The following is a 19,320-nucleotide window of genomic DNA, read 5'->3' as shown; positions in this document are numbered from 1 at the left end:
TGAATGTGCTAATATGCATAAATCATTTAAAATCATACCTAGCATATACCAAGGTTAGTTATCATTTTAATTTGTTCATTTACTTTGAAATATTCTGCTCCATCGTCAGAGTTAAGTCTTGAATCACTTCAGAATCAATGATAGAGCTATACTAATTAGAGAATTTGATGCAGAATAGTTCTATTTTGGTAGCTGCTCCAATTTACGTATAGGATTTTACACCCTTTTGATCTTAGGTAAATATATAATCTCTTGACTTAATGTATTGATTATTGCATAGCAAAAGTAACAGATTAATTGAAAAGGGATTTATGGCTTAATTATAAGCAAATCTACCATCACATTTGCTAGATCTGTACAAACTAAGCCATTTAATATAGAGTAAATATGTAAAGTGCATACTCAGTCCTGGAATCTGCCTTTCAAATTTTATTTTGAATGTCAGAATCTCAGAGGAGTGTCTGTCTTATAAGAAATTAATGCAGTGTAGAATGAAACTCTCACCTCTGTCCTATTCACTGTATTTCATGGAGTGAATTTTAGAGTGTTTTCAAGTTAATCTCATATAAATTATTTCTTGTAGTATGCCGGGTTAGTCCAGCATCCATTCATCCACTCACCCATCTACCCAAACATCCATGCATGCATGTGTGCATGCAGCAAATATTTAAGCATCTCCTACGTGCAATGTAAATTTGTGAAATATTAGAAAAAAAACATTAAACGAGACAGACATAGCATTGCTAATGGTGCTCATAGGATGTCAGAGAAGACTGGTAATGAGACAAACAACTACAATAAAGATGATTTGATCTCTACGAAACATAATTTCCCCAGGTGACTCTCTTTCTTGTCTAGCTCATAATAACCGTTTCCTTTTTAAGCACACTTCTCTCTTAAATAATATTGCACGAAGCCCAGAATTATTTGAGTGATCTTTGTGGAACAGTATCAGGGCCACATTTAGGTAGGTAGTGCTACCATCAGAGGTGTTTCATTTGCAAGAGGCACTGTATGAAATAAAGAGGTAACATTCTCATGGGAAAAGAAGTGAAAAAGAGGAAAGCTCACAGGAACGTGCCGCCGCAGGTTTGTTGGCGTGCCGGATGGAGAGGAGCTGGTGCTGAGGGCATTCTCAATGTCCTGATCAAGTTGGTCCAGTTTCATAATTAGCAGCACCATGGAGTCTAGCCGCGCCCTATCTCGATCTTCTCTTATTTCCTGAGGAACAGAACATGTTGTTACTAAATCTGAAAGGGCATTTCTTGGAAAGAATAAAAAGTTCCCTGTTCTTCAATGTGACAAAAAGGACACTGAATAATAGGCAGCCTTCTACTCAAGGGGGAAAGGAAGTTCTATTCTGTATCATCAATGGGCTCTTCATTGGGAAGATGCTGACCTACTGCCAAAGAAGCATTTTACTTGAATTTTAAATATACATCTTCTGGCAAAAAATGAAATGAAAAAGAAGTATAACATCAGTGAGTACTGATACATATTTACTACTTTTCTGTGGACTATTCTTGGGAAAAATTAGATGTTACTTTTTTCATGGTATGAATCAATTATGACATACTAATAACTGTTGGTGGTTAGGCATTTAAGGATCCATACAATATTTTTGGAAGAATATTTCTGAGTATAGGAAAAAAAATGGGAAAATAATCAAAGGCGGCAGGATTCAGTTTGTACAGTGGGCAAGTTGCTTTGTTTGTTTTGTTGTATTTTGTTTTGTTTTTGCATGGGGCCATTTCCCTACTGCTGCTTCAAGCTATATCACTGTCAATATTTCTTTTCAAGCTTCTTTTTTTTCACATTAAAAAAAAGCCCCCATAACTGTATATATTTTTGTAAATGATCATGGTTACTTATCCTGAATTCTGTATAATATTGAGATATATTTATGGAAATACTGTTGCTTACAGGAATAACTAAACCTTCTCATTGACCATAGAGAGTCACTTCCACATGACTGTTTACTATTCTTGCATATTCAAATCATGTCAATTAGTATTAGGAATTTTCCGGATTCCCTGCGGGCTGTGCAAGGTATCAAGGTTGGATAGGGCATTGGGTTGGGAAAAAAAGGCCATGGAAAGCACAGTAAGGTTCTTTAGAAGCAAAATCTATTGAGGCATGTAATAGACTCAGGGCTAGCCCTTTGGAAGAAAACTATCATGTGTAACTCATGTTGCTATCTTCTCATCTGTCTTTGATATTTACCTCGGTGAAATCAGCTTTGAAAGGAACACGAGTGGGGACCTCAAAGGGAAAATATATCACAACAGAAGCCTGAGGGATGTAGGTACAAGGGAGCAGGTGATGGTATTGGAAGTGAATCAGACATTTTATTTTGTTTTGGCATTTTTTAATCCCCTAAATTCTCTAGCCTTCATTAGGAGGGAACCCCAAAGAACAGGGACTGACTAGGGTAAATTTCATGGATTAATCAAATTCTATACAAGTCTCTGTACCCCCAATAGCTAGAGCATTATTTCCCAGATGTCAAACAGTTGGCCTATTAAAGTGTTCAAAGAATCATTAATTAGGGTAACATTCGTAAATTATTTGGGTAAGCTGAACCTGTGTTTGGTTTAACAGACTAACATCAAATTGAAAGAGCTAGTCCTATTTCCATAAAGACATCCAGTTTGAGAATAAGTTAAGAATTGTTTTTGAGTTGTCTTACTTACTTCAGAATACTATGCTGTGATTATTACTTAAATTTCCTTTCATTGTCCCTGCTGTCTACAACATGTAATGAGGCTCTGACACAATTACAGGCTCTTGTCATCATAAAGTTTTATGTTATATGCTTGAGAGTATGCAGGATATTTGCAAACAGACTTGAACCTTACTATATATCATATCCTTCACTGCCACAGAACTTTGTTATAGTCAAAAGAGCATTAAAGTAGAATCCTGCTTCTACCTTAAAATGAAGTCCTGGAAATATTGGAGATTATTCTAAATGTAATTCTCTTCTAAATACCCAAAACATGGAAAACCTGACTGAAAGAAGACTCAAAGTCCTCTTAATTACTTCTCCAATGTATTTGCTTGTATAATTTCCTTCTTTTTAAAACCAAAGTTGTGTTTGGCAAGATAATGTTCTTTGCATCTCTACATCCACATATGTTTTTTCTGTGTGATTTTAATTTCCCAGTTATAACTTCCTCAAGCACAAAAATTCTGTTTTTCTACCTGGCAGATGAGACAAGTTATACATTGCACATGCAATATGTTTTCAGGAATAATAGTAATGAAATCAATAGGAGCCAGTGAAATAACAGCTCCCAAAGCCTTAGAAAGTATATCTTGATATTTTTCCAGCTACTAGGTTAATGTTGGATAAAGCAGGATGTCCTGGTTGTCCTAGACCTACCAGCAGTGGTCTCAGAAACAATTTGTCTTTGAATTAACTGGATGCTGAGATTGTGCTTTAAAAACATTTTTAAATCCATGGGCTGAGCATCAAATTATTTCAAATGCTCTGCCAAAAGGAATAAAACCAAACGGCCTTGGTCTACAATATTCCTTTAGAGAAATAAGCCTATTGATTTCGCCTTCCTTCCTGGATGCTTCCTTATTCACTATCTATTACATTCAGCATCAAGTGTCAAGTACACAGGCCAGTATCCTGTGTTATACATCCATAAAACCTCACAAAATAGAGTGGACTACAAATCAGATGCTTTGGATAAATTTTATTGTCTTTGTTTTTGAAGCCCCAGATATTAATATTTAACAGTTCTAACCTTTCATATGTCCATGGCTAAACTCCAGCAAATAGCTCATGCCTGAAAATAGAGCTGCGTATTTGCAGGTTTTGGCTAGGTTGACTTCTTCAGTGAAGCTTTTATTTCATGCTGTCTCCATAGTCCACGAAGAGGGCCTTCTTTAATAAGTAAAGCTGCCTATTAATGAAGTTCTCAACATTTCAGTACCTTAACCCCTTCAAATCAAGGCCAAGATGCTAAATTCTCTCCCCTCCCATCTTTCCTTCCTTCTTTCCTGCAGTCGTAGCTGTTCTGGGCCAAGCACCATTAAAGGGACAAAATAGTCACAAGTGGATAAGAGATTTAAAAATTCCTGCTTTCTTGAATATTATAGTCAAGCATGAGAAGACACAACAAAAGTTAACAAATTCATAAGTAGGATGGTTTCATACAGGAACAAGTGTAAGAAGCAAATAAATTGGGTAAGAATCTACACAGTCACTGAGGGGGTGTCCCACTTTGTATAGAGTGGTTGGAAAATAGTTTTCTGTGGTTGGAAAATAGAGCTAAATCATGACGGGGAGAAAAAGAATGGGGTAGAAGAGAGATACGAAGATGAAGATGGAGATGGAGAGAGACAGCAAGTGAGAGAGAAAGGGAGAGAGAAAGAGAGAGAGAGAGAAAGGAAGACAGAAAGAAAGGAAGAAAAATGAAAGGCAAAGAAAAAAGGGGAAGGGAAGGGAAGGGAAGGGAAGGGAAGGGAAGGGAAGGGAAGGGAAGGGAAGGGAAGAGAAGGGAAGAGAAGGGAAGAGAAGGGAAGAGAAGGGAAGAGAAGGGAAGAGAAGGGAAGAGAAGGGAAAGAAGAGGAAGACGGAAGGAGAACTGGGAAAATAGTACTGCACACATCTTGGATGCTAGACTGGAATGAGCTGGATGAATAAGAGGATCAGATAAAAGGTGGGGGACACCAGGAGGGGAAGTGAGAGTGAAAGGAATGAATACTAGAACAATGTGCAGGTGAATATGAACAGGAGTCAAAATATATTTTGTCATGAAGGTCACTGTAAAGGTCAAATTTATTCCTTGCAGTGGGGCCACTGGCAGGATGTAAGCACATGAATGATTTCCTGTGTATTTTACTTTTAGGATCCTCACCACATACTGACAATCAAACATTTTTGGAACCTCACGCTACTTTACCCCCAGCAAAGTCAAATGGCTAATTCATACTAAATAGTTCAAATTAACCTAGGATTATTTTCTAGTCCTAGTTCTTTTTTTTCCCCCTGAAGTCTGAATTGGACCCACATTATGGTAATTATAAGGAAATAACAAATTTAAGAGTACATCTATCTTGATGAGCACTGAATAATATATGGCATTGTTGAATCCCTATATGGTACACCTGAAACTAATATAACACTGTGTATTAACTACACTGGAAGTAAAAAAATGATATGCTTTTATAACACAGCCATGAATATTTTGAGATCGAAGTGAAAAAGAAGACACTGTCTGAGGAAGCTGTTTCTTGGAAGCAGGGAGTGGTATGTTAGTAAATGTTTAGACACTAGATACCAAATGAAACAAAAGTCCTCATGTGTAGCATGTGCCATTTTTTCTGTGACGTAAATATTGTCATAGCTGGTTTCAAGCTACCCACTAGACGTTATTGAACTCAGAACAGGAAGAGATGCCGCCAGTTTGCTCTTGTGAGCTTATGCGAGCTGGTGCATATTTGTGCCAACGCATAGTAGGAGTGGGGATCAGTAGGATGGACAGACATGCTCAGAACTGGATTCAAATAGAAGCATTGCTAGTTAAATCGACAGTTGTAATTATGGCTTAGTCAACATAATAACATACTGAAATAATGCATTTTATTTATTTAATGCATTTATTTTCCTTAACTTTTGCTCTTGTTGCCCAGGTAGAGTTCAGTATAAATTGTTGACTGAAATTTAGTGTTCTGGAGACTTCTTTTTTCCTAGAAGCAGCTCACGTATCTGCCTTCTTTGCACTATCCATTATTTATGTTTGTAAAATCCCTTAAAATTCATCATAATTAACATATCTTCATATGTGTCTTTTCACTTAAATAAGTCAAACAGGGGTGCCTGGGTGATTCAGTCAGTTGCTGTCTGACTTCTGCTCAGGTCATGATCTCGTGGTTCATGAGTTTGAGGCCCACATTGGGCTCTGTGCTAACAGCTCAGAGCCAAGAACCTGCTTCAGATTCTGTGTCTTCCTCTCTCTCTGTCCCTCTCCCACTCATACTCTGTTTCCTCTCTCTCATAAATAAATATTTAAAAAATTAATTAAAAAATAAGTCAAAACATATTTGAGTAACTCATTATGTACTTGGGTACTTTCTCCAAAATTAAGACTAGAAATCTAGAGCTCTAGGATCATGGCTATTGGTTCCACGGTGTTCTGACTTTGCAGCTGTAGAGTTTTAAATCCAGATCACTTTTCCATTGACAAACTGAATAGAGTAGAGCCCATCTCTCCCCACTCCTTGCCTTGGTCTTTTTCCAATACTCCATTTTGCTTCCCTTTCATGGATGCAATTTCTAATTCAATGCCTATTAGGCATCATTTATTCTCTCCTTAACTACTGCAGCCTGTTTTTCATTCCTTCTAATATACAGAAACTATGTTTTGGAAGAGTAGCGATAACCACAATTAAATGCAAGAAACTTTTGCATCTAGACAAGTCCTTGTACGTTTTTAACAGTCTTCACGATGTTTATTGGCCATCTCCTGTGTCCTATGCACTGTTCCCTAGGAAGCTACCTATTTCATACTTGTACAGTTATAAGGTTGAGAATTCTGCCTTCCTTTAACTTCCCAGTTTCTCCCTCCAAAAATAGACAGCATAAAGTAGTGTCTATTCCATGAAAGAGCCTTTCAAATATTTGAAGAACTACGTTGTGCCCATTTTCTTCCTTTTCTAGGTGAATCATACTCAGTCCCCTTAATGATTTCTCATACGACATGTTTTCAAATCCTCATTAGTTCTATTTACCCTTCTCTGAATATGACATAATTCTGTCATTGACCCAATTAATAGTCAGTGCCGAGAATTAAATATATTACTCTACACGTTCTCAGACCAGGGCAGAGTAGGCAAGTATTTCCCCATGTTCTATATACCCTCTCTAACACAGCCTAAGAATTAAGTGCCTGTTTAAAACATGAATAGGCTATTCTTGATAGGATTGCATGATTTGCTTTTTTAATGAGGAAAAACTATTTAGTTGCCTGTGAGCTGACCTTGAGTCAATGGTGTGATATATGTCTCCTTTTCCCAATATCTGCCTGTGTAGCACTAAGAACAGAAACATCCTGTTGTCGAGAGACTGTAACCAGCTGTTGTCAAGGTACAGATAATATATATCACAGTTGTGGAAGAAATTTCCAGTTGTATTTCTTTCAGAAACACGTCAGTGGATGCTTAGGCAAATTTGGAGAGAAACTTCTATTCAATTCAATTTGTTGTCAAAAGCCTAATATGGCCAACCGCATGGTTTTCATTGGAAAATCTTAAAGATGTTCCTTATTTACTCCCAAGAGCTATTTAGCCCCTGAGCAGTGAAGTCATTTGGGTCACAATGGGATCTGGGGGAGATACACAGGGTTTTTAGGGGGTCATTCTCTTCAGGTCTCTGAAAAGGAATTCGTTGAACAGGAGACTCCACTACCTTCTTTCCTTCTATCTGGGGAAGATAATTCCAAGCTTCCTCTTTCCCAGATGCTCTTTATTGAGCAACACAGGACACAGCACACACACATGGAGTGGGGAGGAGGTGAAGATTACCAGACACTCTACAGATTGTGAAGTACAGAGAAAAGGATGCCTCCCCTAGAGACGCAGGGGCACTGTTTTCCTAATGCCAAGCATTTGGAAGAAAACCAAAAAAATGCAATAAACCACCTGAATGCTTCCAAATAGTGGACATTTGGCTCAGCAAATATAGCACTGCCTGAATGTTCTGCTTGTCAATGAGTTGTGGCATCACACAGACAGCCATAATAAATTAAAGGCGAGGCCAGGAATAGAACTAAGACTTCCTGATTCATAATCCAAGGTTCTGGCCCCTACACTGTCTTTGATTCCATACGCATCTTACTGGCATTCTGGGCTGGTAATACTCCTTGTTCACCCGTAATAGAAAGGGACCTTTTAGCAAAAGACTTGGCCCGACTTCATTCTGAATTATTTGATCTGAGGCCAGCTGGATTAGTATGAAATCTCATATTAGTGTTATACATTTCATCTGAAAATAAATTCCTCACTCTAGACTTTCCTTTCTTAAAATAATATCCTGCTTAAAGAACCAGAAAGTTATTCATTTTTTTTTTCTTCAGAAGCAGTGAAGATTTTTATCTGAATAGCTAGTCAGGGGCTAAAGATAATATAACTATCCTATGTTAGAATTTCTAGGCAAGTTAAACAAGTCAACCTTAATTTTTATACTGGTGCATTTCAAGATGAAATTTATGTGGATTAGATAATAAAACAAACCAGTAATTATCTCCGATTTGCCAGATACAGTCTGTTCAACCACAAAATCTTTGCATGTTATCTTAATAGTAACATGTGCCAATATCATTTTAGTATCAGATGATAGAGGGTGATCTAATACCCTCATTCAAAGTTACTACAAGGAATCTTTGAACTGGTATGTAAATTGTGGCTTTTTAGTGTTTACCTTCACTTCCTATGTTATCTCCTTCCATTTACAAAGCATGGTGAAGAAAACTGGTTCCTCCTTAGCTTGATTTTTAAATTCCAGTGAGGTTTCAAATACAGCATTTTTAAACTGGGACTTCTGTAAATTGCTTACAGAGTCTCCTGCATAGACTCAAAGGATATCTCTGCAGCTGGTCCTAAGGAGTGCTCAGAAGTGGCAGATGTGAGTCAGGGACAGAACTGTGTGGGCAGAAATTCTTCTCTATTCCAGGGAAATCTGAGGATGACTTCCTCCACTAGGTTTAAAGGTCCATTTTGGGGAGTGGGATATGATTTCTACTTAAATAATTTGGTAGGCATTCTGGAACCAGTGTTTACTTTAAGTGGTAAAATTGGAGACTGACTTTCATGGTCACTTAACACATTTTATAGACACAAAGTCAACCTTTGTGGGTTATTTATTCTGTATCATCATTCCTACCTGATATCTGCAAATCTCTGCAGTTTTTGTTACTTTGGCTTTTTTGTTTTGTTTTGTTTGTTTTACAATTCTCAGTAGCTCTGTCCTTGGGCTCAGATGTTAAAGGAGGCAGAACTTTTCCTGATGTGAAAACGTGAGAAAAACATCTACTTACATTAAAATTCCATCAACTGTTTTCAGGAATATTATGATGGTCTTTTTTAGGTGTGGATAACAAAGAAAGACAAAAGTAAAAATTTCTTCCTCTTCCATAAAGATTTATATGACTTAATTTAGAAAAAAGTCTTGCATTGAACCTGGCTTCTGTTAAATTTTCTAGTTTTACCTCTCACATTCTTTCTGATAATTCCCAGTGTTCCCCAATGTCAGTCATTTTGAGGACTACTGCTACATTATTCTTAATATTTTTCTTTAATTGGATTCATTTTTACAGGTAGATACAAATTTAAATATATGAATGCTATATAATATGTAAGTAATAATTTTATTTTTTATAAAGTATATTAAACTATACAATTATCAAAATCAACCATACTATGTGATATAATCTTACATAAACCACTGTACTATATTTTAGAAAATGCTCAGAAGTCCTGAACTTCTTTTAGTATCTCAAATATGTCATGTTCTCTCTCTCTCTCATTGCAACAAGGATTACTATATGTAGCAAATAAAAATATAGGATACCCAATTACATTTGAATTTCAGATAAATAAATTTTTTTTTGTATAAGTATATCCCAAATATTGCATGGGATATACTTATACTAAGACATTTTATGTTTATTTGAAATTCAAATGGAACTGGGGATCCTAAATTTTATCTGGCAACTGTATTTGGACCCATGTAATAATGTTTCTTAGGCTTAACATACTTCTCCCCTGACTGGGTACATCAGAGGAAATCTTTGGTTTCAAGTATCATGTGACTCCAATGGAGAGGTTTCTATACAAGGTTGTTTCCTTGAATGAATGAACAGTAATTGCCTTCTAAGTTTAGTTATACAATTTCAAAGAATAGGAATTTCCTTTTCTCAGTGTTCTATTTAGTGTTATAATCCTAGGCAAATCTAAGACTTCTCATTTTGATTTTTCTTCAGCAACAAAATAAAGTCTGAAAAGTGCATGAGGCAGATCTTTTTAGAATTGCAAATTCACTTCAATTGTTAATATTTTATATTAAATTTTCTAGAAATGAGTAAATCAGATTGAATTTTTTTACCACTGTATATGTTTTCACAACTCGCACGTGCAGTGTGGCTGTGGCTTTTTTTTTGACACTAATGAAGAGCCTTTACAGTGAACAATTATGGGAACTGCTTATCTAGCTCCATCCTCCCATTTTTTTCTGATAAGTTACTTTAGCAAATTTAAGACTTTCCCAAGCTACAAACTGATAGTGTCAATGGCTACTTGGGAAACAAGAAGCAAAGATGAAATCAAGAGACACTGAATTTCCAATTCTTCCATTAACCTAAGTCCTGTAAATCCTGTGTTTTACTCTACAGGTGACCTAATACAAATGATCTGAAAGATCTGGGAAGAATACATATAGATTAAAAAACTGACTTAGTTACATATGAGTGGCATCTTCTTATTGTTACTAATCTACAAATTTAGAAGCTAAATCATCTTACTGATTATTTGTTCCTTTCCTTCTCCTTCCCTCCCTCCCCTTTCTTTTTCTTTTCCTTCCTTTTTTCCTTTGTTCTTTCTTTCCTTCCTTCTGTCTTTCTGTCTTTTTATTTGTCAACAGTTTATCAGTGGTTCTCAAATATGACTGTGCATCAGAACCATCTGAAGAACTTGTCAAAACACAGACTGATTCAGTAGATCCTTGATGGGACGGAGCATCTGCATTTCTTTTTTTTTTTGAAATTTATTGTCAAATTGGTTTCCATACAACACCCAGTGCTCATCCCAAAAGGTGCCCTCCTCAATACCCATCACCCACCCCCCCTCCCTCCCACCCCCCATCAACCCTCAGTTCGTTCTCAGTTTTTAAGAGTCTCTTAGCATCTGCATTTTTTTTTACAAGTTCCTGAATAACGCTGTTGCTGCTGTACGGAGGGCTAGACTTTAAGAACCTCTGAACCACATGTTAGAGTAATAGTTCTCTGCAGTGGCTGATTATAAGTATACTTGTAGAGCTTTGAAAACTTCCACATCTAAGGCACCATCCACTGAATTTCGAAGACGCAGGGTTGGGCTAATCTAGTGCGATTTTAAAGAATTCAACAGATATATTCAAAGCATAGCAAGGGTTAAGGAACATTAAAATAAATTATAATTGTAATAGATTACAGAGAAAGCTAGTCCATGTTTTCTGACCCCCCCAAAAATAGCATAATCGGAATAGATTTTTATCTACAGTGCTCCCACAATAAGAAATCCATTAGACCTTTATATTGATAGAATAATATAAAATACAACAAATGTCAAAAAAGGTATTTATAACATTCAAAACCTATTTTTTAAAATTTAATGTTTATTTATTTTTGAGAGAGACAGAGACAGAGCGTGAGTAGTGGAGGAGCAGAGCGAGAGGGAGGCACAGGATCCAAAGCAGGCTCCAGGCTCCCAACTGTCAGCACAGAGCCCAGCATGGGGCTCGAACCCACGAACCGTGAGATCAGGACCTGAGTCAAAGTCGGATGCTTAACTGACTGAGCCACACAGGTGTCCCTCAAAACCTATTTTAAATCACTTGTTAGTGGTTTAATAAACAGAAAAACAACAAAACTCTCTCAGATAGCAAGGATTTAAAAGGCAATATTCTTAACTTGATTAACAGTATCAGGCAATTAGACTAAGTTTTAAGTACAGAGGTGGAATATTAGAAACACTTCTATAATACTAAGAAAAAGTAAGAATACTCATTATCACTCATTTTATTCAACGCTTTGATTAAGGTTCTGGCCGAAGAAACGAAACAACAAACAGCAACAACAACAACAAAAAAAACCCAGAGTTGATTATATTACAAAGGAAGAGAATTTGTACCTTAAAAATCCCAGAGAATAACCTGACAATCAATTAAAACAAATAAAAGAATTCAGTTCAAGAAGGAAAAACACAGGAACATTCTTGTCCATTTAAAAAATGGAATAGAAAAAAACAAATCACAGTGACAACAAAGACTAAAATATCTAGAAGAAACTGAACAAGAAATAATGAAGATTTTCATGGAGAAAATTTAAAGTGTCACCAAAGGATTTAAAAGAAGACTAACAAATGGAGAGACACATAATTGCTCTGGATAGGAAAATTCCTTCTAAGACATTTTAAAGCAAATTTGTTATGTATATTGTCTGTTTCCCTTCTAGAATTTAGTTGTCATTGCCTGTTTTGTTCAATGATAACAACCCAAGAATCTAGAATGGTCGCCAGCACATAATCATCATACAGTAAATGTTTGTTGAGTGAATGAATGAATGAATGAAATGTTAATTGTCTTTCAATTAAATTTTTAACCCAAGTAGTCTGACCCAAAACTCCCATGGGATTTTTTTAAAATGAAACTTGAAAAGCTGGCTTTTAAAAAAACAAAAAGAACTGGGGCCCCTGGGTGGCTCATTCAGTTGAGCGTCTGACTTTGGCTCAGGTCACATGATCTCATGGTTTGTAAGTTCGAGCCCTGCGTTGGGCTCTGTGCTGACAGCTCAGAGCCTGGAGCCTGCTTCAGATTCTGTGTCTCCCTCTCTCTCTGCCTCTCCCCGACGTGTGCTCTGTCTCTCTCTCTCTCTTAAAAATAAATAAAATGTAAAAAAAAAAAAAATTTAAACAAAAAGAATGAAAAGAAATCCCAAAGAAAACAAACAAAAAACTTTGTTAGTACCAATAGCTTTTGTTTATTTATTTACTGAGAAAGGGGGCACGTGCGTGAGTGCACTTGTGAGCAGGGAGGAAGGGGCAGAAGGGGAGAGAGGGAGAATCTAAAGCAGGACCCATGCCCAGCGCAAGCCCAACTCAGGTCTCCATCTCAAGACTGTGAGAGCATGAACTGCGCCAGCCAAAATCAAGAGTCTGACTCTTAACCAACTGAGCCACCTGGCTTCCCGGGGTATCTTTAAACAAATATGAAAATACAGAAAAATATTATAATAAACTCTGATGTCTAATATATCTGCAAGCTTAAAATTTGTCAATATTTGTTAAATTTTATGTATCCCTCCCTATGTTTTAAAAAACAATATTTTAGGTAAATATCTGACATCATATTTTACTCACAGATGTTTATGATAAACCGATTTTAAAAGTCTCTTATAAGACCAAAGGAATATTAATTGTAAAATTCTTAAAAACAAAACAAAAAAATTCAAACATTCTATGACACTGTATAAAAATCTACAAATGAAATTTTGAAAAAATAAAACAAATGAAGAAAAAAGAAACAAACAAACAAAAAAACCCCAGACTCTTAACTATAGAGAACAAACTGATGGTTGCCAGAGGGGAGGTGGGTAACAGGATGGGTTAAATAGGTGAAGGGTATTAAGAGTACACATATCATGATGAGCACTGAGTAGTGTATAGAATTTTTGAATCACTATATTATACCTCCAAAACTAATACAACACCATCTATTAACTATAGTGGGATTAAAATGAAAAAAAATTAAAATCCACAAATGAAGACTGATAAAATTTAAAGGGCAACTGACAGACTGAAAGAAAAGATTTGCAGCATATATAATGAAGAATTAAGAAATTATTAAAAAATCAAATAAAAATGGCAAAAGCATTAAAAAGCTATTATATAAGAATTACTATTTAAAACTCTAAACTTCATTGGTAATCAAAACAATGCAAATTAAATTAAAAATGGAAGTTATTTTCATTAGATTGTCCAAAAAGAAAAAATCATCTTGACCACACTCAAGATTGACAAGGTCTTGGGACACCTGGGTGGCTCAGTCAGATAAGCATTTGACTCTTGGTTTCGGCTCAGGTCATGATATCACAGTTCATGGGTCTGCACTTACAGAGTGGAGGCTGCTTGGGATTCTCTCTCCTCCCTCTCTCTGTACCTCCCCTGCTCACTCTCTCTCTCTCTCTCAAAATAAACATTTTTTTTAAATGCTTAAAAAAAGATTGACAATGTCTTTGGAAATGTTAATTTCTGTCTTTTTTGGAAGGCAGTTTGGCAGTATCTTTTAAAATTAGGGGCGCCTGGGTGGCTCGGTCGGTTGAGCGTCCGACTTCAGCTCAGGTCACGATCTTGCGGTCCGTGAGTTCGAGCCCTGCGTCAGGCTCTGGGCTGATGGCTCAGAGCCTGGAGCCTGCTTCCATTCTGTGTCTCCCCCTGTCTCTGCCCCTCCCCCGTTCATGCTCTGTCTCTCTCTGTCTCAAAAATAAATAAAACGTTAAAAAAATTAAAAAAAATTAAATTAAATTAAAATAGGACATGTCCTTCAACTTGGCATTCTAATTTTAGTTGTGTATCCTAAAGAATTACTTGTATACATGCAAAAATTAGTATGCCCAATACTATTCACTGAAGCATTTTTTTTCTTATGGCCAAAGTACTGGAAATAACCTGTGCGGACATCAGTAGAAACCTGTTTAACTTAATAAATTAGAGCACCATTATTCCTTAGATTATTACCCAGTAGTTCCAAACATGAGGTAGATTCATATGCACTGACATAGCCATGAATAATCTAGTCAGTTCTTCAATGCAAGTTAGATACTGTGGCCCTTTGGAGGGACACAGCCCCGTGCCAGGGTTCACTGCTTGACGAGTAAAACACAGGTGCCCATCAGTTCTCACTTTAGTCTGGTGTCCTTGTGCAGGAAACAACCTGCAAAACTGCACTCAGGGCCCGACTGCTCATAGGGAAAGCACTCCAAGAAGATTTAAGTGGAGAAAGAAAGGCGAAGGACAATATTCTATAGCAGGAAATCTTTTAGGTACCAAACGAGCACACATATATGCACATGCACACACACAGGCACACACACAAAAACACACACCGGAAGCAAATTCTGTATTTCTGTATGCATATATACATAGATACACAAATATCTGGAAAGATACCTACACCAGTGGGGAGTGCGGGTAAAACTATCAGGGTGCAAAGGAGACCTATATGTTTTTCCACATTCTTTGAAATTCCTACAAGGAATATGTGATTGTGAATCATAGGTTATTATTTTTTTTTAGGTAAAAAAGTAAATATTCATTGAAAATGAGAATATAAAGCACGACAAACTACAAATTTAAAAAGGTGGAAAACATCACAAACATGAAAATGCCCAGAAAAAAAAATGTTGTTAGTGAACTGTGTAACAGACTTTGTTAATATTATTTTTACTACCTTTTTTGTTATCATGAATGATTTTAAAAGAGTTTTGGTATATCCATACATTGTCATACTGTGAAGCCTTTAACATAGTGATTGAAAATCCTCATTATCAGGGCACCCGGGTGGCTCAGTCGGTTGAGCGTCTGACTTCGGCTCGGGTCATGATCTTGCGGTTTGTGAGTTCGAGCCCCGCATCGGGCTCTGTGCTGACAGCGCAGAGCCTGGAGCCTGCTTCGGATTCTGTGTCTCCCCCTCTCTCTGCCCCTTCCCTGCTCACACTCTGTGTCTGTCTGTCTCTCAATAATAAATAAACGTTACAAAAACAACAGAAAATCCTCATTATCGACACAGAAAGATGTTCACTGAATAAGATTACTAAAGGGGCGCCTGGGTGGCTCAGTCGGTTAGGCGTCCGACTTCGGCTCGGGTCACGATCTCACGGTCTGTGGGTTCGAGCCCCGCGTCGGGCTCTGTGTGCTGACAGCTTGGAGCCTGGAGCCCATTTCAGATTCTGTGTCTCCCTGTCTCTCTGCCCCTCCCCTGTTCATGCTCTGTCTTTCTCTGTCTCAAAAATAAATAAACATTAAAAAAAAAAAGATTACTAAATTGTAAGGTTACTAAATTTTCACACATGAAGAGATGATGTATCTTGTCCAGCGGTTCCACCTCCCTGAGTGCCACTCTCCACAGCCAGATTTGTTGAGATCTGGTGGTCATCTCTGTGAACATCACTTTCAGTATGTTGAGTCCTGGCTGGAACAATTTGATATATATACCCTCCTCTTCCTCCTTACTCACGAGAGTTACAATTCTCATCCTAGAGATTAGACAAGTTCCTGAATGGATACATCGTTTCCTTTAGCCCAAAGACAGAAAAGAGGACCTTTATGACCTCGGCTCTCTACCATAAAGCCAAGCTGACATTTTGTGAGAAGTGATGTAATTATATTCCACACAGAGAAGCTACGATTTACAGAGGTCCAGTAAGTGAGCACATTAAATACAATCTACATGATTCTATATTTGTGATTTTAAGATTTAGGGGATTCGCTACACACTTGCAATGAACTAAGAATACTCTTTTTTTTTTAAATGTTTATTATTTATTTTTGAGAGGAGAGAGACAGTGCAAGCGGGGAAGGGGCAGAGAGAGGGGGAGACATGGAATCTGAAGTAGGCTCCAGGCTCTGAGCTGGAAGCACAGAGACTGACACGGGGCTCGAACTCAACAAACAGAAAGATCATGACCTGCGCTGAAGTCAGACGCTTGACTGACTGAGCCACACCCAGGCACTCCATGGAAAAATATCCTTATTTGACAACATTTTGTTTTTTAAGTCAAATGGCAGCTAGTGCCATGCAACTAACTTGACAGGGTTTAATAAAATTGTTGATACTCTTGATAAGTACTTAACTCAAATAGTGTTTTAAGTAAACATGCGTCAGAGTTTTTAAGATATTATTAGGCAATTTATTATGAAGGGACATCTACAGAATGGGAGAAATTATTTGTAAACCATAAATTGATAAGGGTTTAATATCCAAAACATATAAAGAACTCATAACACTCAGTAACTAAAAGCAAATAATATGATTAAAATATGGCAAAGGACCTGGAAAGACACTGTTCCAAGAAGACATACAAATAGCCAAGAGGCATATGAAAAAGTGCTCAACATCACTAATCATCAGGGAAATGCAAATCAAAACCACAATGAGATACCATCTCACACTTGTTAGAATGGCTAGTCTAGAAAAGACAAGAGAGAACAAGTGTTGGAGAGAATGTTGAGAAAATGGAAACCTGTGTGCACTGTCGGTGGGAATGTAAATTGGTGCAGCCACTACAAAAAAACCATATGGTAGCTCCTTAAAAAATTAAAAATAGATATGATCCAGCAAAAATCCCACTTTTAGGAATATATCCGAGGAAAATGAAATCAGCATCCCACAGGTATCTGTACTCCCATGTTTACAGCTGCATTATTCACAACAGTTCAGATTTGAAAAAAAATATCCATTTAAAAAATATCCATTAAAGGATAAATGGACCGCCCCTAAAGAATTGACCATTCCTAAAGGAATATGATTCAGCCATAAAAAAGAGGGAAATTTTGCTATTTGTGACAACATGGATAAAGCTGGAGGACATTATGCTAGGTGAAAAAAGCCAGGCAGAGGAAGACTAATACTGCATGGTATCATTACATGTAAAATCTTAAAAAGAAAAAAAAAAGACCTGATTTTCTTGATTTTTAAAGATCTTGGGGGCATCTGAATGGCTAGTCAGTTGGGTGTCCGACTTCAGCTCAGGTCATTATCTCACCCTCTGTGGGTTCGAGCCCCGCGTCAGGCTCTGTACTGACAGCTTAGAGCCTGGAGCCTGCTTTGGATTCTGAGTCTCCCTCTCTCTCTGTCCCTCCCCTGCTCATGCTCTATCTCAAAAATAAATAAACATTAAAAAAAAGTAAAGATTTTTTAGACTTGTATATTTTACAGAATAGAATGGTGGTTGCTAGGGGCTATGGGGCAGGGAAAATGGGGAAATGTAGGTCAAAGGGTAAAAACTTTAGGTTATAAGAAAAATAAGTTTAGAGAATCTAATGTAGAGCACAATGACTATAGTTATGGATACAGTATTGAATACTTGAACGTTGCCTAGAGTAGATCTTAAGCATTCCCTCCCTAGCCTGCAAACACACAAAGTTACCCATGTGAGGTGCCGATGTGTACATCTTGATCCCGGTAATCATTCCACAGTGTATATGATATCACATCACTGTGTTGTACACTTTAGATATACACAGAGAGATCTGTCAATTATTCCTCAATAAAGTTGAACAAGATGGACACAAATCAATGACAATTCCAACATGCATGTAATTTTCTTTTAGTATAGATATTTCTTTCATTAATCTCCTTTTGAAATTACTAATTTAAAAGGAATAAGTAGTCAGTAGTAGGTCCCTAACACTATTAAGCATTTCATGCACGTTAGTCTCCCCAATCATTCTGAAAGTCTGCATGAGAGGACACGGGGCCTCTGGCTTCGCTGGAACCACTGAGGTATACCTAGCAGAGAATGAATGTCGTGGAACTCAAAAGTATTTTTAGATTAATTAACAGTTGCCTACTAAGTCCCAGTCTTTCATGAATATCTAGACAATATTATCAATCTATAAGAGCCAGTTTCTACAGAAAGAAAGCATGAACAGCTGCTATGGAACTTTCCCTTTTCTTTTTAATTGAAGAGAACTTTCCGGATGCACTGATTGGAGAATGTGTTGGCAGCATGGTAGGTCATTATTTGTGTCCTTACAAGACTTAGTAGAAACTCAAAAACGTCTTTGTGGTATATTGCTTCTGAGGGAAAGGGACATTTGAAAAATAGCCTTTTGCTTCCAAAATGTTGAGGTTACTCATCCTCCAATCCCCTGAGATCATTAAGACCTGTTTGTTTGCCTTTCTCTTGTGCATAAGGAAACCAAACAATGCTTTCTTTTTTCCCAATATGGTAATAATTCTTAACCCAAATTTCTGCCTGGGGAATCTCTCCAGCACACTGAAGAAAAATTTTTCTTTATCTATATATCTTGTTTGTTCTCCATATAAACTATGTGCCCATAAAAGCGACCAATACGTTTCTGTGGCTTTTAATTCAAATAGTTTAATTCCATAATATATGAGTCTCCTGTGGCGTTCACTTGTACCTATTTCCACGAGTAGGATTTCTTTGGCTATCATTTGAATAAACACAAATAAAAATGTGACTGATAAAGATTGTGAGCTAGAGAGCTTAAGAACATTAAACAGCATTTTAAAATGGGATTTGGTTTCCTTCAAAAACATTTTAAAGTGCACACATAGAATACACATGTAATGAGGGTTACACAGATGATTAAAAGTAACTTTCTGTGTTTTCAAAAGGTGAGGTTAAGACAATACAATGTCACTCTTTTCAGAAGTCCAAGGTAGATGGAACAGTACTTAGTGCTAAATCACCGTTATTTTCATGGTGGAGAAATGGAACAGACCACAAAAAAATAATTTAGAGCTGGAGAGTGCTTAGATGTTGTGTAGCTTTTTAAACAATGAAAAAACTGTCTAAGATTAGTAAT

General features: G+C 36.9%; 1 protein-coding gene across 6 annotated transcripts in view; it reads right to left on the bottom strand.

Annotated features, from left to right (window-relative positions):
- The window catches only part of DLC1 (DLC1 Rho GTPase activating protein), a 428,030-nt gene that overhangs the window by 317,885 nt on the left and 90,825 nt on the right, over positions 1-19,320 (bottom strand). For 4 of the 6 annotated variants that reach the window (XM_043560345.1, XM_043560417.1, XM_043560328.1 and 1 more), the window contains one exon: positions 1,072-1,221. The exons of the other annotated variants lie outside the window; for them this stretch is intronic. In XM_043560345.1, the coding sequence (XP_043416280.1) occupies positions 1,072-1,221 (150 nt within the window). The remainder of the gene's footprint in view (positions 1-1,071; positions 1,222-19,320) is intronic. 6 annotated transcript variants of the gene reach the window in all.

Source organism: Prionailurus bengalensis, chromosome B1 (genome assembly GCF_016509475.1).
Source record: "Prionailurus bengalensis isolate Pbe53 chromosome B1, Fcat_Pben_1.1_paternal_pri, whole genome shotgun sequence".
NCBI classification, from domain to species: Eukaryota; Metazoa; Chordata; class Mammalia; order Carnivora; family Felidae; genus Prionailurus; species Prionailurus bengalensis.
This window is presented reverse-complemented; position numbering and strand designations above follow the sequence as displayed.